This window comes from Ornithodoros turicata, chromosome 3 (assembly GCF_037126465.1).
Source record: "Ornithodoros turicata isolate Travis chromosome 3, ASM3712646v1, whole genome shotgun sequence".
Taxonomy (NCBI): domain Eukaryota; kingdom Metazoa; phylum Arthropoda; class Arachnida; order Ixodida; family Argasidae; genus Ornithodoros; species Ornithodoros turicata.
This window is the reverse complement of record NC_088203.1, coordinates 45,821,922-45,845,388: the sequence shown is the minus strand read 5'-3', so window position 1 is coordinate 45,845,388 and position 23,467 is coordinate 45,821,922. Positions and strand designations below refer to the sequence as shown.

The following is a 23,467-nucleotide window of genomic DNA, read 5'->3' as shown; positions in this document are numbered from 1 at the left end:
AATCCCATAAGAGGCGACACGCGGCAGATACACACGAGAAGTGACAAAGTCGACGTCACTGCCGCCACACGAGCGTCAAAAAAGCTTTGTCGCGGCTGAATATTTCTGCATCTACTCCCGGTAGATATTTGTAGCATGTCGCTGAGTTCGTTGCCTGTTGTTTGACAAAACCAGCTAGATTTGGCGGCGTTAAGCAAAAACTGAACGCGTGGGCAAAGGAAAGGGTGGAGAGGGCAACCAACAAAAGTAGCAGACGAAGAAGTGGGCGGGGCGTTGGGAACTTCAACCGCAGCGCCACTGCGTTACGGCGAATATTACATAGCACCTTCATTCCAAGTTCTCATCGTTTCGATGAATGAAATACTACTTTTGGTATATTTGTGGCAATTTACAACTTAGCTCGAATGAAATAAGCATTGCTTCTCCGAAAACATCATTTCTCGGCGACGAAATGCCGCTGCTCAAATGGACCAGGAAGTCGCGTCATGACCAGACGCGACAGCGACAAAATTCTGCAGCGCGTCGCGTGTCGCTTGTTATGGGGTCCGCGCTTTAGAAGAGCACAAAATGCATGACTCACATAGCTGACGACACCGTTGGTCCTGTCGTCTGCTACGGTATATCTTGTGACTAAGCTGCGGTATGTGCGGGGCGTCTTTCCGCGCCCTTCAAACCGCAGAGAATATTCTACGGCAGAGTCACAAGATATTCCTTCGCAGACGACAGGAACACTGATGTCGTCTGCTATGAGCATCATGCCTTTTCGCGTTCTGCTAACCGCGCGGAATATCCCTGCAGTTCAGTCAGAAGATATTCTGTAGCAGATGACAGCACCAGTGGTGTCGTCTGCAGTGTGAGTGGTGGCTTCTCGTGTTTTAACCGCGTGTATATCCTGCAGTTCAGTCAGAAGATCTTCTGTAGCAGACGATAACACCAGTGGTGTCATCTGCTATGAGTGGTGGCTTTTCGTGTTCTTCTAACCGCGTGGAATATCCTGCAATTCAGTCAGAAGATATCCTGTAGCAGACGACAGCACCAGTTGTGTCGTCTGCTATGCGAGTGATGCCTTTTCACGCTCTTCTAACTGCGCGGAATATCCAACTGTTCAGTCAGATGACATTGTGTAGCAGACGACAGCACCAGTGCCGTCGTTTGCTATACTTTCGCTCCAACTCCCAATATCTCAGCGTCGTGCGAATGTTCCACATAAGACACGGCACACCTTCAGTTCCATCAGCAGTCTCTTTTTTACTTTTTCTTCCACTAAAATACTCTACAAAGATGTCCCCGTGTGAACACACGGTTATAGTGCTTAAAAACGCTATGGATTAATTCATATTGCACTCTGATTAAATTGAATAGCATCCGGATTTTTTCAGATGGCGCACGGATTAAATTGAATGGCGCTTGGATTATTTCAGATGGCACCTGGACTAATTCAGATGGCACTTGGACTAAAATGGACGGGAAAACCCGTAGATGGGGCGTGGTATTGCCAGGAGCGACCGCTAGAGGGGCCCCACGGCCCTCCGAACTTATAGCCCTCTCCTTAGTTTCTTACCTCCATGCCTATCACGGACTTTCCCGCAGGGCGACGTGGCTGTTCTTATTGTTGCCAACACAGATCGCGGCATGCTCTGCAATCTTTATCAATTTAATTCGGTTATTTAATTACGGTGGTGTGTTTTGTCGGGTAACAGTATTCTATTTCCAACGAAGGGCAATCGAATGGTACACTTTATCACAGGGGCAGGGGGTACGAGACCGTCCCTTTAAAGGCCGGCGGTGTCAGCAGCTAGTCCCAGCACAGGCGCGGAAACTTCTGGAAACACTGAGGAGGGAGGAGCTAGGTCTCCTGGCTTCTGGTCTATCTTCAACTGGAAATGATAAAAAGAAGCGCAGAGAGATTCATTCTGCAGAAAATATTCAGCAACCATTGTGAGTAAAAAAATGAATTTAGAAATTTTAAAGATGAGGATTACGAACGTGATGTACCATGATGTACACACGAACATTTCACACGTTGCTTGGCTGCCTAGGTGCGCCACGCACCAGTTACTACCGACATATTACATGACACCTTCACCAGCGTATAGATAACTCTGAACATTAATTTATGGCCATGAAAGATGAAAGTCACTGAAAAGATTAGCCAGCTGTATGACTCGAACCTACATCTTCTGGATTTGTATGTATCTGTCCTTTCTATGTTGTTCCTGCCTCAGAACATCAGTTCTCTCATTATTGATTTATTTGTTGTGCGGGCAATAAAAAATTGGCCAAGGCTCACGGAGGACACGATAATTATTTCGGACAAAAGCGAATTTAAATGCCAACTTCAAACGTAATTCTTATCCTATAACCTTAAAACAGAATTTCTCCACATCAGACACCAATCGCCATCTCGAATGATACCGTCCCGTGTCATCCTGCATCGTTAGATGAAAACGGGAAACGTACGCCTTTTCGTGAGACTTATGTAGTTATGTGAATTGTCACAAAAACGCCTACGCTTCACGCTTCCAATAAATCAGGGGGGGGGGATATGTTTAGTGAGAAAAAAAATGGGATTCATAACAGGGCCAGCGAGAGGGTGGCAGCCGGGGTTATAGCGTCCCGTGGCCATTTCACGGGCCTGCGGGACTCATGGCGTGCCGCAATCATGTAAAGCACAAAACCTGCTGTGATATACAGACATGAGGAGGTGGTCCGTACATGACCCATATCCTCAGGGCCCGTAATTTCTCTCGCTTGCCCTGCTCATGGCGGTATGATTCTGTGCAATTGTGGGCCTCCACCGGGCTGTGTTGTGAAGTGAAGTCCTGTTCTAAGAGGGCAAGTCCAGCTGTGTACCGCGATGTTTTTCAATGTATTCGTTCAGGTATTTTCCGATTATACTTTCTGGAGGTTGACACCTGGAGTGCCACATTTGTTTTGCATTGTGTTTTGTACTCGGCATAACTTGTCTTTACATGCGTTATTTGGCCCCGGCAAGAATTTGGCATTAATTGTACTTTTTCCTGTAATACCCTGCAAACCAAGCTGATGGCAGTGCGCGCGGTATAAATAAGTAATTAAAAAACTGACGAAATAACTGCTACGCTACATGAAACAACCATTCATACGAATCCACGTAAACGTTACTCCCACTGAAAAGCGTTTAGCGCTTTTCAAAGGATCCAGCAAAAATTGCTGGATCCTTTTCTGCTGAGAGTACTGCGAGGTGTTATTTGTTCTGCGCTTCTTCAAAAATAATGCTGGTTTAGCACTTTCTTATTCTTTTGGGAGCAATGTTTGTAGAGAGAGTTGGTTACGCTATCAGAATTTCTAACGGCAGCCGTGTGGGGAAAGGCTAAAAAGAAGAAAATAACGTGCATATTTGTGATTCAATTATGAGTGTTGTTACCGAAATGTTCTGCAAGAGGTCTTCGCGTCGAAAAAGGACTACGCGGCTCTTAGCACATAGTTGACAATGTTTACTGCATTTCACTGGGATGAGACCGCTGTGCCAATAACCGACAATGCTTGACACCAATGGTGACTACGAGGATACTAACCCCACGTGACCGCGCAGGGCGAAAAGCCGCTTCCTGACGAGGCAAAGCAGATCGATGCGATCAATAATTGGGCGGAGCATCCACCAGAGAACGCAAGCTGCACCGTATTGAAGCAGTGCACGAACGCGCGCAGCACCCTCTGTTAGACAGCGAGTGAGATTGTAAAAGACGATCGATAGGTGTTGCTAGCGTGGAAGTGGGTGCATATCCACTTGAACGCACATGCACAGCCACCCCTTGGTGTATTCAACACACCAATGCACGACTGAAAAGTACGCACATGCAGCGAATACGATGTAACCTCTGGACACGTGATGAGAACGGCTTGTTACGTGTATCGGGGAAAAATAAGATAGCACAGAAGGCGTGACGGCCTTCCCTTCGGCTTCACCTAGCTACAGCCAATCCAATCCATGCCAGGGGTGCGGTGGTTGCTTCACGTGAAGTGGTGTGTACGGGATGCAAGGCTCAACTCTCTTAGGGTCACGAGCACGACATGACGTCGTGACATGTTCTTGGACATAGAAGAGCAATTTAGCGCCGACAGCCGTCCAGTCACCGCATTTACTCATCAACCCTCGCAGATGATCATCGCATGGGATCGTGTGTTTCGCGGTCCTAGTGCCTTGCACCATTCAGGCAAGCATCATGCTTAGATGAAGTACAAGTAAGGTGTGGTGCGCTGTGTGCCCGGTAGTTTAGTCTGCAGGCAGAAATGGAGTTTTCGTGCAGCGCCTTACTATCGCTTAGCGAGTTCGGCGCTGGTGGAAGGATCAATACTACAGCGCGAAGAAAGAGTGAGTGAGTCATGCATCTTCATTTCGAAAGATCGTTGTCGTCTCGTGCCGACTGCTCGGTGCTGTCGCTGACATGGATGGGGAAAGTTCCCGACGAACTTCCCGAAGAAGATGGATGGAGACTGAACCGAGTTAACTATTATCAAGATGGGTGGCTCGCATCGGGTAACGATCGGGGCATCGTCGGTGTCACGTTTACTACTTGTCACTGCAGGAAGGCTACGGAGAGACCCGTGCGAACAAACTACAACTTACGCGGACATCGATCTGAGGTAAGCTCACACAACGACACAATATAACGTAGTAGTACTAGCTTCAACTGCTCTTATTTATGATAAGGTCTAATAGAACGTACCGTGCGGATCAAATAGCAGTTACGTTGTTGCTGTCTCTCGTCCGGTGTTTGGGTGCTTGTGCTTCAGAGTGTGTGCCAGACACCACTACCCCATTCCGGCGCTGTGGATCAAAAAGAATCTGCGTTCGCATATGAAAAAATTTCGTTGCTCACTTCGCGAGAGAATCGCAGCATAAATGAGCTTTGTTAAGTGTGATTTGACGAATCTCATTCAATTATCAAGTTGCACGAATACCGTTAACGCATTAAAATGTCGCGGTATAAAGCTACGAATTATCCAGGGTGTTCATTTGTATACCTTTTGTTATTTTTTTTTTTATAAACACGCTGTGAGAGCAGCACAGATGTCGTTTTTGCAGTTGAGTTTTCCGGCCAAGCCGACATGCTCTGGAAGAGAGTATACAACTGCAAGATGAGTAATTACCTAAAATCCATTAACTAACTCTTTAACTGGGGAGTTTCGGGCAAAAGCCAGAGAGCAGAACTGGAGACAATCCTCGTTGGAAGCCATTCTACCTTTTAAAGATCCAAAGATCGCGTACCGTGAAATATCCATAGTTGACTTTGGCATGCAAATGAGTCGAATCCCAAAAAGCGCACCTGCTGAGCGCATCACCCACGCCGACGGAGGCTTATCTGAGCTGAAAAGCGGATTATCTGCCCAGCATATCGGCACCTACCCCAATTATCTCCATGGCTCCAAATCACGCGGTACTGTGACATGGAATCAGCGCTGTGCTCTCTGCGTTCCCAGTCGCCGCGGTTTCGGTTTCGGCTCATTTGTATATGAAAATTCCGGGATTGATATTTTAACTAACGTGCGTGTTCCAGAATTTGTTAGACGTGGGATGGCTTTCTACGATGATATTCTCTCGTTCTGCTATCTCGCTTTTGCCCGAAATCCTTTCATTAAAGCGTTAATAACTGAATTTCGGGTAATTAGTAGTTGCATACTTTCTTCGAGAGGATGTCAGCCCAGCTGCATAACTCAATAGCGAAAACGACATATGTGTTGTTGTGATTCCTTCTTAATAAAAATCCCGTAATGGATAAAAATAAACACCCCATATACAGGGTGTCCCAGAAAACGTGTCATTGAATTCTAATAAAAAAACTACGCCACCTAGAATCATGCGGTCAACGGCATTTGTTCTTATTAGGTTTTTGCCACGTTGTAAGGTTAATGTCATGTACCCCAAGTTTAATTATGTAAATATTTGCGAACTGAGCTCAGAAATTTGCCAAGGGAAGGTCACTTTTTTACCCCACCAATATGAAGAGCGTGCCGAATTCACTCAAATTAATGGTAATTGACAGTGATATTCACGAGCTATTCCATCGGGAAAAATAGCCGAATATCATGCTTTTCAGAGCACCGGACCATAACGCGCGATGTCTTTATGAGCGCAATCGTTCGCAGTCAGACGAAAGGAGGTTCCGGAGCCCCACAGGGTGATAGTAGAAAAAGTAATAGTTCCTAAAATTGGGAGAGGGAAAGCGTTATCCCAGCGAAAGTAGGACATGATAAGCCATGCCTGCGTTATCTCTTTCTGCGATGCCGTGGTGGGCTGGGTTTCCAACCTCCTTTCGTCGGACTGACAAAGATTGCGCTGAAAAATTCACCGTGCGCTATTCTGTGCGACCTCCCTATAGCATGATGTTCGGCTATTTTTTCCGATGGAATAGCTCCTGAATATCCCTGTCAATTATCATTAATTTGAGTATATTAGACACGCTCTTCACATTGGTGGGGTAAAAAAGTGACATTTACTAGTCAAATTTCCGACTTAAGCTCGCAAAAATTTACATAATTAAACTTACGTTACACGACATTCACATGAGGAGGTGGCAAAAACCCAGTAAGAACAAATGCCATTGACCGCATGACTCTGGGTGGTGTAGTTGTTTTATTATAATTCAATGACACGTTTTCTGGGACACCCTGTATACAGGGTGCTTCAAAAAACGTGTCATTCGGACTTTATAAAAAAACGGGGTAAACGGCATTTGTATGGCAACTGAATTTGCCACCTTGTAAAAATATTTTCATTTAATTTTAATTAAAAGGAATTGAATTTCTTTAATTGAACTCCAAAATTTCCCAAGTCAACCTCAGGGTTTTTTTACAGAATTAGAGAGCCCGTAGCGAACTTAGTCGGATCCACCAAGAAATCCGCTCGATATTGCAAATGGAACTGCCTAAAAAAATTCCCGAAACTGAGGCTTCAAAGTTTCGGGTATTCAACGGCGCACCAAATCAGTCGCAAAAATGCGCTGAGAGCAGCACATGCTCCTGCCCCGTGAAAGATAGAAGGTCGAGAAAAAAGAGGGCGGGAAAACAGAGGCGGAATCGTTTTTCTTTGCCACTTATCAACGTATGATGCAATGTCAACCGCCTTGTTATCGGCACGTCTTGTGCTGCACGCCGGTTCGGCGATAAATTGTACTAGCTTCGTGGGGGCAGGAGCATGTCAGGCTCTCCGCGCGTCTTTGCAACTGATTTTGTGCACCGTTGAATACCCGAAACTCTGAAGCCTCAGTTTCAGGACTTTTTTGGGGCAGTTCCATTTGCAATATCGAGCGGATTTCTTGGTGGATCTGACTAAGTTCGCTACGGGCTCTCTAATTCTGTAAAAAAAAGAACCTTAGGTTGACTTGGGAAATTTTGGAGTTCAATTAAAGAAATTCAATTTCTTTTAATTAAAATCAAATGAAAATATTTTTGAAAGATGGCAAATTCAGTTGCCACACAAATGCCGTTTACCCCGTATTTTTCCGTCGCCCCGTTTTTTTATAAAGTCCGAATGACACGTTTTTTGAAACACCCTGTATATACGAGGGGCGTTCAAGTCAAACCGAGGCTTTTCATTGTTCGCAAAAGTAAAATGAACTTACAGGCGAGAAATTAGTTTTATTTTTCAACGTAATCGCCGGCTGCACTAATGCATTTGTACCGGCGAGGAGACCTGTCGCCTGTGAAAATGACGAAACAGAAGTAGCGCGAGCGATTTGTACACCCAGGAGACAGAAAGTCCCGGTTTGACTATATATATATAGCTTTTTTCCTGCCTTATATATATATATACGTATAATTGTGAATAAATAAGAAAAACTGCTCTACTTTAACTCTAAAGTAAGCTTTTTTTCTTCTTTTTTTAGAGTTAAAGTAGAGTCTCTTTTTTTTCTCTCTCTCTCTCTTCTATTTATTGGCAATTTGCAATACCGAGTCTATCAAGTACAGATTGGAAGAACAGAATTGAACCTGAAAGCAGGATAAAATAGATTATGTGCATTCCATATGAAAAGGAGGAGGAAAATGCCGGTGGGAACTCGCTCTAAAAACAGGACTTCACCGCATAGCACGCTGGGCGCAAAAACTTTCCAATACTTATCGGGTTAACACTCCAGATTAAAAGAGTGAGGGGGGACGTAGGCCCTTTTGTGTCAATTTGGATGTATAATAATTGACATAGAAAGGCGTGCGCAACCTCTCTCATCGAATGAGAAGCGACATCCCTATCATACACTTGTGGCAAGGCTTTGTGGATAGCGTGCTATCCGGTGAAGTTCAGTTTTTAGAGTGTATATGCTCATATAAACTCTTTAGAAAACTGTAGAACTGCAACAGCATTAAAAAAGAAGAAGAAGAAGAACTTCGCGCTTATTGATCGGCATACGTCATGCGTTCGAAACAAACAGAAATGACGAAGACACGCTTGCCCAGTTCCGGAGCACATTCAGTTAGGTTGACTGAGAAACACATAAGGGAAACACACGCGCATATTACGAGCGTAACGTGGGCACGTTAGGTTCGTGCTAACAGCAAAGATGAAAAATCCTAATTGCTAGCGTCTGCTCAAGTCTGTAACGGCAAAACATTATCCGCGACTGATGAGGCTTGGACGCAGATAAGCACACAACAGCCTAATCAAACTAATTGATGCTGGAAGCTTTAGGTCACTATTGAAGACGGCTTTTGTTTTCCTGGAGCAGGCGCTTTCTTTCTCCGTGATCGTCCTTGTGCTAAGCGTGTTCGAGACTTGTGCCTGTTTCCTTTTTTTTCCCTTTCTTTTTCAGATTTCACAGGCTCCACTTGGGTTCACGTAGGTCATACACAATAGAGTATTTCGTCCCGGGCGGCGTGTTCGCGACGGTAAATATCCCTCACGCACGCTACGTTGTAAGCATTTTCACGGAACGAACTCGTCTTTAAATAGGCCTGTGCCCTTTCAAGCTAAAGAGTTTCACCTCCGTATAATATCGAAAATTGTACCGTGTAGAAAACGGACCAGCATTACTCTAGGCTGCTATTCACACTGCCCGAACACATGTGGCCGCTCCGTAAAAATTACTGCATGTCTGTTTCTTGAGAGTGCTTCTCGGCACCACACCCCCTTTGGATGCATCTTTTGTCGCTCCCGCTCGTCAGCGACATCATGGCGTTGGAATTTTGTTACGTCTGTGTTTCGAGTACATATTGCCGTTGCTGCGTTAGCTCTTTAAAAAAATCGCAAAATTGCGTGTTCAAAACCCCGTGCAAAAACCCGTAACATTGTTGAGCCGCCCTGAAATTTCTGAACATGCTGTGACATCGAAACCGGCTCAGAACAGTAGTCCAATGTCCTACTCATCATAACAAAACTTTTCTCAGAGGTGTTTTTCGTTTAAGGAGCGCAACGATTTTTTAAAGTTACCCTGGTGTCGCAGGCGCCCTGCAAGGGCCGACCTTGTCTCAGCCGTAGTACGCGGGGAGAGAGCGAGCGAGTTTTCCTACGTTTGCTCAAACAAAACGCGAACAGAAACCACAGACCGGCAACAACCACAGGTTTTCCCATTGTATTTAATCCTTATACCGCGGAAATTCATCCTTATACCGTGGAATTTAATCCTCATGCCTCCACTTTTAATCCTTGTTTCGCTGGAATTAATCCTTATGCCGCGACTTTTAATCCTTATACCGTGGGATTTAATCCTTCTTCTGTTGAATTTAATCCTTGTGCTACCAAGTTTAATCCTTATGCCGTGGAATTTAATCCTAAATTCTCGGGTTAGCTTTGCATTACTCTTTTGACTACAATGCGACAGTGTGCGACTACCTGTATCATTTATGACCTGTTTTGATTATTTCCATGTTTACAGCCATACACTGAGCTTTTTGTGACTATGACCGCTCAATGCACTACTATGTGACAGAGTGAGACTACCTACATAATTTATGACCTGTTATGACTATTTCCTTGTTTAGGGTTATAAATTGATTTTTTATGACTATGCCTAATCTAGGTAGTACTATGGGACTACTTGCATAATTTATTACCTATTATAACTATTTCCTTGTTTATGGCTATAACTTGACTTTTTGTGACTATGCCTACTCATGCACTACAGTGCGACTGTGTGGGACTACCACTATGATTTATGACCTGTTTTGACTATTTCCTCGCTTACAGCCATAGACTGACTTTTTTGTGACTATGACTGCTCAATGCACTACTATGTGATAGCATGGGACTACCTGCATAATTTATGACCTCTTATGGGTATTTTCCGTTTAGAGCCATAAATTTTAAGACTTTTTCGTGACTATATCTGCTATGTGCACTACCATGAGATAGTATGGGACTGCCTGCATGATTTATAACCTGATATGACTATATCCTTGTTTATGGCTATAAGTTGACTTTTTGTGACTATGTCTACTCTATGCACTACTATGGGATGGTATGGGACTACCTGCATGATTTATGACCTATTATGACTATTTCCTTGTTTACGGGTATAAATTGACTTTTTCTGACTATGCCTACTCTATGCACTACTGTGGAATGGCATTGGGATACCTGCACGATTTATCACTTGTTTTCACTATTTCCACGTTTGCAGCCATAAATTGACCTTTTGCAACTATGCCTACTCTATTCACTACCGTGGGATAGTGTGGGACTGTCTGCGTGATTTATGAACTGATTTGCCTTTTTCCTTGCTTATGGCTATAAAATGACTTTTTGTGGCTATGCCTACTCTATTCACTACCGTGGGATAGTGTGGGACTGGCTGCGTGATTTATGAACTGATTTGCCTTTTTCCTTGCTTATGGCTATAAAATGACTTTTTGTGGCTATGCCTACTCTATGCACTACTATGGGGTAGTATGGGACTACCTGCATGGTTTACGGCCTGATATGACTATTTCCTTGTTTACGGGTATCAATCGACTTTTTTTATGACTATGCCTACTCTATGCACTACTATGGGATGGTATGGGACTACCGACACAATTTATAGCCTGTTATGGGTATTTTCCTCTTTAGGCCTATCAATTGACTGTTTATGAGTATGACTACTCTATGCACATAATGGGATGGTATGGGACTACGTGTGTGCTTTACGAGCTGCTACGACTATTTCGTTGTTGTTGAGTTAATTTATTATGAACGTAATATGCAAGCTGTACTCAACCGGTGTTTGCAACAATAAATTGATTTTTATGACTATGAGTACTATTTGAACTACTGTGGGATAATTTAAGATACCTGAATGGTTTATGACCTGTTATGACTATTTCCTCGTTTGTAGCTACAAACTAATTTTGATGCATACGACTATCTTTGCACAACAAAGTGATGTTATAAGACAACCTACATAATCTATGACCTGTTATTGCAATTCCCTGCTTTACAGCTACAAATGAGCTTGACTACGACTACAGTGTGCACTACAATGAAATATAACACCAATAACTTTATTTTAAGATGATGAATGGGGAGTTTCATGGCCAGAAGCGATATTCTACCCCATTGCTGGTGGTGATGTGGGAAATGAAATAATGAGTCCCTTCACAATAAAAATCAAAGTCCAATTGTGTCGAGAAAGGCCAAAAGAGCTTTGAGCGCGGAGTGTTGGTGGGCTGGATCCGGCCAGGAATAGTATGACATGTTATGACTGTTTCTTGTTTGCAGCTTCAAACGAACTTTTCCTTGCACTCCAATTGGATAATATAAGACTGCCTGATTTATGACATGTTATGACACTTTCCTGGTTTTCAGGTATACGAATGAATTTTTTATAATTAGGACTACTCCTCAGACCGCAATAGACCAGCTCCCGTGGCATAGTGGTTAGGGTGGCCGCTTTCCACGCAGAGACTGGGAGGTGACATGGGTTCGATTCCTGTCACCAGCTGTGCTGTCTAAGGTTTTTCCTGGCAGGCAGTACCATACCATCCCATAGAAGTGCATGTAGTTGTCATAATCTTAAAAAAGTCCATTTATAGGTGTAAACAAGGAAATAGTCATATCATGGCATATACGATGCAGGTAGTCCCAAATCGTCCCACAGTAGTGGATAGAGTAGTAGTCCATTGTAGTGCGTAGAGCAGTAAATGTCACAAAAAGTCAATTTATAGTTATAAACGAGGAAATAGTCATAACAGGTCATACATCATGCACATAGTCCCATGGCAGTGCACAGAGTGGACATAGTCACAAAAAAGTCACTTTATGGCCGTAAACGAGGAAATAGTCAAAACAGGTCATTAATTATGCAGGTAGTCCCATACCATCCAATAGTAGTGCTTAGAGTAGCCATAGTCATAAACAGTAAATTTATAGCTATAAGTGAGGTAATAGTCAAAACAGGTCATAAATCCCACAGGTAGTCCCGTACCATCCCATAGCAGTGCATACAGGCATAATCACAAAAAGCAATCTAAGTCTATAAATGAGAAAATAGTCAAAAAGGGTCATAAATCATCCCGTTAGTCCTGCACCATCCCATAGTACTGCAAAGAGTAGGTGTAGTCATAAAAAGTCAATTTATAACCGTAAACAAGGAAATACTTGTATCAGGTCATAAATAATGCAGGTAGTCCCATATTATCACATAGTAGTGCATTGAGCAGGGATAGTCACAAAAAAGTCAGTGTATGCCTGTAAACGAGGGAATAGTCAAAATAGGTCATAAATCATACAGGTAGTCCCATACTGTCGCATTGTAGTAAAAAGAGTAGTGAAAATGTAACCCGAGATTTGGCATTAAATTCCACGGCATAAAGATTAAAAGAGGTAGCATGAGGATTAAACTTTACAGAAGAAGAATTAAAGCCCACGGTATAAGGATTAACAACAACAACCGCGGCATTAAATGTGGCGGCATAATGATTAAATCCAGCAAAACAAGGATTACAAGTGGCGGCATGAGGATTAAATTCCACGGTATAAGGATTAATTTCCGCGTATAAGGATTAAATACGGCGGGAAAACCTGTAGTTGCCTTGATCTTTATTTTGGTCTATTTACAGTTACGCAGGCGCGGGAGAACGCAAATACTAGCGTAAGCACTAACGCTGTCACCTATTGAACACAGAGCTCTCGGTAGACGTTGACGTCACTGATGCCAGGACGTGCGTGTTAGAAACAGGCTCGAAGTAGTGACACTTCCCAGTGCCGGGACAGGAACGGCATTTGCGAAACGAGATGCGACGGCCCCTCCTTCTGCACTACGTCTGCGCAGACCCACAGTGGCGTGATGTCCCTTAACCCTTTTTGTGCCCACAAAAATAATTGATGTGGTGACAGAATTTGCTCACCATGAGGCCTCTGCAAACTTGCCTTAGCTGCGAGCCTTTCTAGTGCTCCGCCAACTCCGTCACACGGTCCCTTGCCGTGAGACGTGGCGAAAAAGTTCCACGCTGCACTGATTTCGAAGTCTTTGCTGTGGAAGCACAAATTCAGAAAGTTCTTCTTATTTTTCTACTGCGAAGCAGCGCCGTCACTAAAGTAGTGTACTTTTTCAATCTTCTCCACAATAGGAAGGAAGGCCTGTAGGAACACCTTGATGTACGTGTGGACGGCAGCGATATCATGCGTCATGCATTCAGAAATTATGGCGTACGACTTATGCAACAGGCTCCCGTCGATATCGGAGACATAGTACGAGGATGCCACAATTGGGTGAATGGAATGACTCTGGGCTGTCCTGTGCGATGAAGCTATAGTTCTCTGCAAAGTCTAGCACAATTGCTTCCATTGCTGGCAGCTTACTCTTCAGCGATCACAAATAGCGGGATTGCTCCTTGGTGACGAAGTGGTGGCACCACTTCGTCACGGTTTTGCTTTCGTCGAGGTCTTTCGTCCGACAGTAGGCAACAGCTGCTCATGGAGGTCCATCCACACGGGGGTGTCCCTCACGGAATTTTGTTATGATTATTGGGATATTGGACTACTGTTCTGAGCCGGTTTTGATGTCAAAGCATGTTCAGAAATTTCTGGGCGGCTCAACAAAGTTACGGGTTTTTGCTTGAACGCCCAACTTTGCGATTTTTTCAAAGAAACCCCGTGCGATATTCAAGCTTCAAACTTTTTCTGTGCATTACTTGGACAGGTCTGAACTTGTAAAAAATTAGTTGTTGGAAGTTTCATCGATAGATAGTCCGGAAAAAAATCGCAAAAGCAGTGGATTTAGATGATATTTCACCGAACGCTTCCATGCGAATGATCCGCGGCGGGCGGGTGTCGATCGGTGCAGTGCTCGTACCAGGCTTTGTGAAGACAGTCCCGTTTCAATTTTTTACCAATGTGAAGCCGCACTCGCCCGCTGCGAGGTCGCGCGCGCCCTGGTTTACTGCTTTGTGCGGGAGTTCAAAGCCCCCTAGCGGCCATTCAACCCGCTTCCGCGAAAAAATAGTGTGTGTGGTAAAAAAAACAAAAAATGTTCCCATCAATCGGAACATTATATTTTTTTTTCCTCGGAAATCCGCGATGGTCGAGCCACGAGACTGAGACGATTGAGCTGGAATGACTCATTTATTCTCACTGTGTGTACTCGGAAGCAACGTTTGGTTTGCACTTAGATAATTTGTAAATATCAGCAAAGATATTTGTTTTGAAGCAAGTTCGATGTTTTGCTGTGCGCGCACACTTTTGACATGGAGTGCAGTGGTTCGAGGGTATCACTACAAATTGACGAGATATAAAATGAGATGCAAAGTGTAAATATTCACCACAAAAAGTCAAGGGGTTGAGCTTGAAAAAAGTTCGCAGAACATTACGGCTCATAAAAACATTATATTTCGAATTGAAGGAAATCTGCGCCATCTTGTTCATGGCGTTTGGTAACGAGACTTCGACAGTTTCGGCGGAAAGCCGTAAACTGTCTTGCGAGAGCACCGTTGCCCTTACACCGCAGTTTTGTCGCAAAGGCCGTATGACTGACCGTCTGGCAAGAATTTAATGACGGTACTCACTTAAGACCGTAATCGTTAAGGCTATAAGTGCGCCCGTCTGTCAGGGGTGTTACAAAACGCATATTGAAACAACTGTGTCAGCTTGCTTGCTTTCGTATGGTAGTATGATGGGCCATCCCCTCTGACTATTGGAAAGCTGTTTCCGCGGTACTCTGTCCCAGTTTCGTTTCGCAGTTCCCTGAAAAAGAGGAGATGCGGCTGGAGTGACATCACTACTGGATCTTACCTTATCCCTGCCGAACTTGGAAAGGTCAGTTGACTCTGAGGTCAGGTGATTTCATCTCAATTCACGCAAGCCCGTCCGTCGAGGTCCTTCGATTTTGTTACATATTTTTGGTGTGAAAGCCACATCTTTGTGATGAACATTGGCACAAATTTTGGACTTCAAATCGGAGCGGATGCCAAGAAAAAAAATTGAAGCGCGCACAACGGTGCCTCATCTGCGAACACTCGGGCTGTAGTTTGAGACAACCCTATGCGCCCTACGTACAAGTGACGGGGACGACATTTTTTCTACCCGTTCTCTACATAATGGACTGTAGCTCTGTGGTATAGCCCTATACCTACTGCTGCCCGTTCGCTTGAGAAAAAATCGCAAAAACGCCGTAGAGCGCGTTTTTGCATGAACTTTGTAGCCCTCCTGTCGGGGAAGTTGACATTAGACCAAGGTGCTTTTCACACTGAAACATACTCCATTAAGTGCTCTTTCTAACGGTATGCTGTTAAGGATTGTGAATGATAAAGATAAAGAGGTATGAAGGAGCAAACCGGTATCACTCTCGAAAAATACGCCCACTTCACGGATCGATTTCTCGAAAACCCCACGCTTTATTTTCTCAGAAAAAAAAAAATTATTTCATCATTCTATTGCCTTTCAAGCGGTATAAATTTTGTAGGGACTAAAACATTTGACAACCATAGCGAAGCGAAAAGGCGACACATGGTACGCAGTGACATCTCACTGGCGTACGGCTGGATTAATACCCCCAGGCGTGCGCTAACGTCTGTATACCCACGGTACCATTTATTTCCTATTAGGTTGAGTCGACCAGCCAGTGAACTGTAGTACACTGGCTGGTCGACTCAACCTAGTTTTGAAATGCACGTAGTGTCGCCATCGAGTAACTGAGCTCGGTTTTGAAGTGCCGCTTCCAGTAGTTTTGCGGTTAAGATAAGCCGCTTACGGCGGAGGTCATGTGCTTCTGAGGCGCAGTGTTTCGGTTTTGGCTGATTTGCATAGCGAAATTCGGCGATGTGTATTTCAACGCACGTTATCATTTCAAGGTTTTCAAACCATAGAATGACTTTAAACGGGTATGATCTCCCATTCCGCAGTCTCAGTTTTGAATTTTTGTTAGTTAGTCGTATAGGAGGTACATACTTTCTTCGCGGGGATCCTCCCGATCCCTGACGGCACCGCTCAACTGCGAAACCGGCATGTATGGTGCTCTCATAGGCTATTTTTAAAACAAAATAATCGTTATAAAAAAAAAAGTATAATGCGTTGGCGAACACGCCATTCCTGGGGTCGTTACCTCGTCAAAGTCATTACCTTGCTCACACACACACGCTTTGCTCATCAAGCTGCCTCGGTGGGAGCATTGTCTTGATATGATGATCAACCATTACGACGCAGATGATAGTGACGAAATGGAAATGCATGTGCAGGGAAGAGTTCACAGCGAGCGTTTTCCTTTATAGCGGCAAGTATGACGATGCATGAAAAAGAATGCGTTCTGGTACATGACGTGCAAAATGCAAAGAAAGAACAATGTCAGAATTAACGAAATAAATAGAAGAAAAAGATAATATAAATAGATAAAATGGCGGTGTCCCGCTCGTTGGTGGTAACCAAGGTCGTGCTGAAGACATGGGTGGGTTAGAATCCTACCACCGGCAGTGCTCTCTGAAGTGTTCTCTTGATTTTCCGAAGACTTTCCAGACGAGTCTCGGCACAGCTTCCCCTGAAGTCGGCTCCCATTCATTCCTTCCCGCTGCCCTCTCTCCATCTGTTCACATCTGTACGCCACTCATAGCTACCGTTGCTTCGCGGCGCTAACACGGAACAAAAAAAATAGCAGCGCCGAGTATACCCTGAATTAGGACGGCTGGATTTGTGGGCTGACAGCACCGCCCTTGCCTTGGGATCAGTGGAGTGGGGTCAATGTTGAGCGCGGCCATGGTTAACAATTAATGTGTTTCTCGCAAATGTGTGCTATAGGACAGATAAGGAAGTTACACTCTGAGTTGCTGGTAGCCATCGCACTGCATAGGGGGAAAATATTTGTTGTATGGGCACGAATTAAAACTGATATCTGGCTTCAAGAACAGACAGAAAGTAGTTGGTAGCGTACGTAGGTTAGGGAGGCACTTTCCAAAAAATAGTTTCGAACGGTTACGTTTAGAGCTGCGTCAAAAAAAAAGAAAAAACTATGTTGCAGAAGCTAACCATAGCGAGCCCGAGCCGATCACAAAATTTTCGTTGCACAAATGAGCTGCAACCGAAACAGCTGCGTCTCGAGTGCGCTGGAACGACAACGCGCATTCCACGTCGGAGAGCCACGTGCTTTGGGGCGATGGAGCTGATTGGAGTAGACGATTCTATGCAGGAAGGGCGCGCTTTCTTATTCAACTCTGGTAGCTGCTAGTTACTCTAAGCCGACTAAAAATAGGCCACGATCGCGGAAATGAGGACATAACTCTGCGGCGAAAAATAGCCAGAGTTAACCATGGTAACACCTATTCTCGACTCCTATGACCTATGACGTAGTGTCACGTGACCCTGGAGTTGCCACCCTTCGCCGCCGGGAATTTTCGAACGGTCGGAGTCATTCTGCGCTCAAGATGGTGACGTTGAAGTTTCGATTTGCGCCAAATTGTAATGGGTATTCGGGAAGAGTAATGTGGACAAGAATAAATTTACGTCTCCAATTCGATATGAAACCCGGTGGTCGTCCTTTGTTTGTCACTCGTTCTGCAGCAAGCAGTCCTCAGTAAAAGTTCCATGTACCTGGTGGTCAAAAGTGCATTCCTCGAGGGTGTAGTTTGTTATCGGGACCACTTGATTAAAAAAAAACTACTGAAAACCTTTGAAAAGTAAATATCGCATACTCGTGTTAAAGAGGGTCGTATACGGGAACTAAAAATATAAAAATAATAAAATTATGTGGCGTAGCACCTTTGAATGACACAACCTTGAGCACTTCTGAAGCAGGAGAACCACGGCCTTGCTGTGCCTAACGGATTTGGTGGTTGCCATCTTGTGAAATGCAGGAAGCACCAGGTTAGGTTAGGTTAGCGCACCTCGGTGAGATTAGTCCAGTTTTCGATTAGGGCACTTTTTTTTAAGGGGGGGGGGGGAGAGGGATGCCGAGATAGTCTCGCCGGAACCATACTGTGCCGCCGAAGTATCTTTGCCTCCTCAGCAAACATAACGGACGAAGTTGAAGATATCGGCGATAAAAGTTAATATATATGTGTTTCACACAACATATGACATTCATTCTGTAACCAACTGTAACAACTCTGCAATAATTGTATAACTAATTACCTGGTCATTTTCTCTCGTCAGGAAAAGTCAGTGGTCGATACCTGTGTCGCAAACTAAACTGCAGGACATAAATATTCTCTGGTCCTGCGATTGAAAATAAGCCACCGAAAATGCAGCCTCGTGAAAATTGCCAACAGCGAACTCCGACTAACCCATAAAAAATAAGAAATAATAATAAAAATGCAAACACCCAACTTGAACTAATCTAATAATAAACTAACCACATGCTGTGCCGGCGCGTCCGCCCTGCTAAGCATAACGAACGTTAAAATATGACTTCATTTCCTAAAACTACGTCGATAGATATCGAAAACTGATTAACCAGTGACATCTGCTTTTTAAACACGGAATCTCATATTGTGAAGCAATCGAGCATTACCTTTAAATAAAGTTGTTGTTTGGTGTCTTTATTTCGAGGCCGTGAATTTCTATGAGATCAGGAATTTCGCAATCCGGAACATCAGGGCCCTCCTAGATAATCATATCAAGAATCATACCATCATAAATAAGAACCACGTGCTGTACAACCTAGCCTACAGTATTGCAAAATACTTCCTATTCCCGTTCAATAAAGAAGACACACAGAAATGCAGACGCGGGTACACTTGCACGCTTTGAAAGTGCTCTACATTTCTGATTCAATCTTGTATGTTGGTAGTAATCTTCCAGTAGGTCACGGGCGCGTTTTCTTATTCATCCTGAGTAGCCCGTGAGCTTGGTATGACGTAGCATCACGTGACCCTGGAGTAGCCACCCTTCGAACGGTTGGAGTCATTCTGCGCTCAAGATGGCGTGCGTTGAAGTTTCGATTTGCGCCAAATTGTTATGTGTATTCAGAAAGAGGAATGGGGACAACAATGGTTTTCTGTTTTCTATGAAATTCGCGATGAAATCGAGTGATATTAGCCCTTAAGTGTTGTTACTTGCTGCTGTTACTCTTGTTACTTGCTCAGGTGTTTGTTACTTGTTCTGCGGCAAGCAATCCTCAGTAAAAGTTGCATGTGACTGACCGTCAAGACTGCATTCCTCGAATTCCTCGAGGGTGTAGTTCGTTTTCGGGACAACTGGGTTTTCAAAAATGGTGAAAGCGTTTGAAATCTAAATACCGCATATGTGAGTGAAAGAGGGTCACGGAAACTAAAAATATAAGATTAATAAAATTGTGTGGTCTAACCTTTTTTAGATGCTTTCGAATAACACAACCTGAAGCACTTCTACAGCAGCACAACCGTGGCACCAGCGGCATGGCCGAGTGGGCTATGGCGTCCGCTCGTTGGTGGTAACCAAGGTCGTGCTGTAGACTGGGAGGTGGTGGGTTCGAATCCTACCGCCGGCTGTGCTGTCTGAGGTTTTCCCTGGGTTTTCCGAAGACTTTCCAGACGAATGTCGGCACAGTTCCCCCTGAAGTCGGCCCAGGACGCATACTAATCCCTCATTCCCCCACTCCTTCCTGCTGTCCTCTCTCCGTCTGTCCACATCTGTACGCCGCGCATAGCCACAGTTGCTACGCGGCGCTAACACGCAATCAAAAAGAAAAAGAACAACCGTGGCCTTGCTGAGCCTAACGGATTTGGTGGTTGCCATCTTGTGAAATACAGGAAGCGTCTAGTTAGGTTAGGTTAGCGCACCTTGGTGAGATTAGTCCAGTTTTAGATTAGGGCACTTCTCTTTTCTCTTTTTTTTTTTTTTTTTTTTTGCTGGCGGGTGCCGAGATAGTCTCGCCGGCACCATAGTCGCCGAAGTGTCTTTGCCTCCTCAGCGAACATGACGGACCAAGTTGAAGATATCGGCGATACCAGATAATGTTTATTTGTATCACACAGCCATATGACGTTCATTCTGTAACTAACTGTAACAATCCTGCAATGGACCATTTCCGACAACGCGTATGCGCATGCCCAGCCCTTGGGTCCGCCTTCTTTGAGTGGAAAACATCGCTATGGACCCACCTGCGGAGAACTGTCATGTTCATTGTGGGGAGATAATCGGTTTCAAGGTTACGCGGACGTTTGAGGTCTGGTAACGAGTACAATGCGGTTTCACTCTTTCCCCAGTCTTCTTCCAATCTTCTCTTGCTACTTTCCCACGCAACGTGCCAGTCCGAAAAGCGCGTCACATTATTGGGGGGAAAGACACGACGTTCGACATTCCATCGCCAGGGGCGACGCGATTATGGAAATGGTCCATTATTCTATAACTATGAAAGGTAGAAGTCACTGAAAAGGTTAGCCAGCTGTAGGACTCGAACCCACATCTTCTGGATTACCGGTAATCCAGAAGATGTGGGTTCGAGTCCTACAGCTGGCTAACCTTTTCAGTGACTTGCATCTTTCATCGTTAATTTCTTAGGCAACTTGAGACCTTTTATGTCATTGTCCCTTCTATATTGTTCCAGCCTCAGAACATCAGTTCTCTCTTATTCTATAACTTTACCTGGTCATTTTCTTTCGTTAGAAACAGTCTGTGGTCGATATCTCTGTTGCAAAATAAACTGCTGCACATAAATGTTTTGTGGCCCTCCGATTGTAAAATAAGCCGTCGGATATGCAGTCAAGCCAGGGAAATTGCTAACAGCCAGCTCAAACTAACCTGGACAAAAATCAAAACACCCAACTTTAACTAATCTGTTAATAAACTAGCGAACATAATGTGCCGGCGCGGCCGCCCTGTTAAACATTAAAATGTGGCTTTCATTCGCGAAAACAACTTCGACTGATATCGAAAACTATATCACCAATATCCGCTTTTTAAACACGAAATGTCATCTTATGAAGCAATCGAGCATTATCCATGTTTTGAGGCCGTGAATTTCTGTAAGATCAGGAATGTGGCAACCGGGAATATCTTTTTTTTTTATTCCGTGTGAGAGCCACGAAGCAACTGTGGCTATGAGCGGCGTACAGACGTGGAGAGATGGAGAGAGGACCCTAGGAAGGAATGGGGGACATGTGGGTTAGTGTGCGTCCTGGGCCGACTTCATGAGGAACTGCGCCCACATTCGCAACCGGGAATATCGTGGCACTAAAAAATAATCATACCGTAGGGATAAGAACCGCGTGCTGTATAATTATACAACATGTGGTTCTTATTCCTTCTTGTTTTTATTTGTCAAATACACAAATAAAATATTTGTGTTGTTTTCCTTGTTGTATTTACTGTAAAATACTAGCAATTCCAGTTAAATAGAAAACACGCCCTATTTCATGCAGACGGGGGTACGCCGTGCACGCATTGAAAGTGGTCTACATTTCTGATTCAACCTTCTATTTTGGTAGCAACCTTCCAGTAGGTCACGGAGATAACACTGGAAAATTTTCCTAAAGCAAAAGCCTTAAAAAATTGGCTGTGACTAGGGTTCCACGTTTTCCGTTTTTATTTTTGGGCCGATTCGGCGCATGTTTTTCGATCTTGATTGACTTTCACGAAATCGGCGTTTTTCGATGTTTTTCGTGCGTGTACATGGTTTACCCGACAGTTATCGGCTAATAGAAATCACTAGAGATGGGACGAATCCAGAATTTTGCGAATCCGAATCCGAATCCAAGGAAGGTTCTGCGGATCCACGAATCTTAGGAATCTCGAATCTTTCGAATCCTATCTTTAAAAAAGAGTTTCAAAAGCCAAGAAAAAAAACAACTTCTACATACATTTGTTTAATGCAAAAAAAAAAAAATATATATATATATATATAACTCAGTGTCTGGAGAAAGTATGCCCATATCGTTTACTTAACATGGTTAACATATTGTTCATCTATAAGAACTACATAAATACTCGAGTCTGAATTATTTCCATAAAGCTAAAGCAACAATCAAAAGCTACACCATATTACTTTTCAACTTGTAATGTAACAGTTCCTGCCTGAACTCTTTCAGTTCAGATCAGTGTAAACACAGAAACAAGAAAACACCCGTCGATCAATGAGGCTTTCGGCGGACTCCGGGGGCGCCAAATTGAAAATGAAACGAACAAACGGTGGTCGGTGGATTCGAAAGATTCGATTCGTCATTTTGGGCACTGGGATTCGGATTCCCGAATCTCTAATCCCTAGAAATTACAATGTATAATTTGACGCTGCGGTGACGTTCTACGGCTAATGACAAAATAAACGGACATTTTTCGCAACTGCCGTATTTCTGCACGGTTTTCTTATCTGCATCAACAACTAGTAGGGCACGTGCAGCAATCTATCTCTGTCACGCCCTGGAATGTCCCTCTGTATTCGGTGCTTTTCGATGGAAACCGAATAAGGGAAAAAAATTATTCGGCGTATGTTTTTCGGTGTTTTCCCATCAAAACCGAAAACGCGGAACCCTAGCTAGCACCATGCAAAAGAGGGCCAATTGCCGTGTCTAGAAGGCGACAAAGCCACACGCGCGTGGGCGCGTTTTCTTATTCAAGTCTGGCAGCTTCGAGTTACTCTGAGTGGGCGAAAAGTAGCCAGGGTAGCGGAAATGAGGTCATAACGCTGCGCCGAAAAATAGCTAGAGTTAACCCTGGTAATAACCCTTCTTGACTGTGCTCCAAAGCAGGGAAAGCCAGGGTTGTGACGTCAGACACACGCGCGTGTGGCTGTGGCCTTGTCGTCTGGTACACACGACAGTTGGCCTTCTTTTACTTGATCATAACCGAGTTTTCAAAGCTTTTTGTTGAGGAAATTTTTCCAGTGTCATCTCTGTGACCTACCGATATAAAAGATTGAATCAGAAATGTAGAGCAATTTCAAAGCATGCACAGCGTGCACGCGTGTGCATTAAATAGCGCGTGTTTTTTTTTATTCAACTGGAATTGCAAGTATTTTGCAATACTGTAAGCTAGGTTATATAGCACGTGGTTCTTATTCATAGGGTATGATTATTCCCGATATTCCCGGCCTCCATATTCGCGGTTGCGTAATTCCTGATTTCACAGATATTCACGGCCACGGATAATGCTCGATAGCATCGTAAGATGTCATACCGTGTT

General features: G+C 44.1%; 1 protein-coding gene across 2 annotated transcripts in view; it reads left to right on the top strand.

The window, feature by feature from the left end:
• The first annotated feature begins 3,753 nt into the window (after window positions 1-3,753).
• Window positions 3,754-23,467, top strand: part of LOC135388455 (tubby-related protein 4-like) — a 128,774-nt gene continuing 109,060 nt past the window's right edge. For both annotated transcript variants that reach the window (XM_064618029.1, XM_064618028.1), the window contains exon 1: window positions 3,754-4,626. In XM_064618029.1, the coding sequence (XP_064474099.1) occupies window positions 4,366-4,626 (261 nt within the window). In that variant the 5' untranslated portion in view covers window positions 3,754-4,365. The remainder of the gene's footprint in view (window positions 4,627-23,467) is intronic.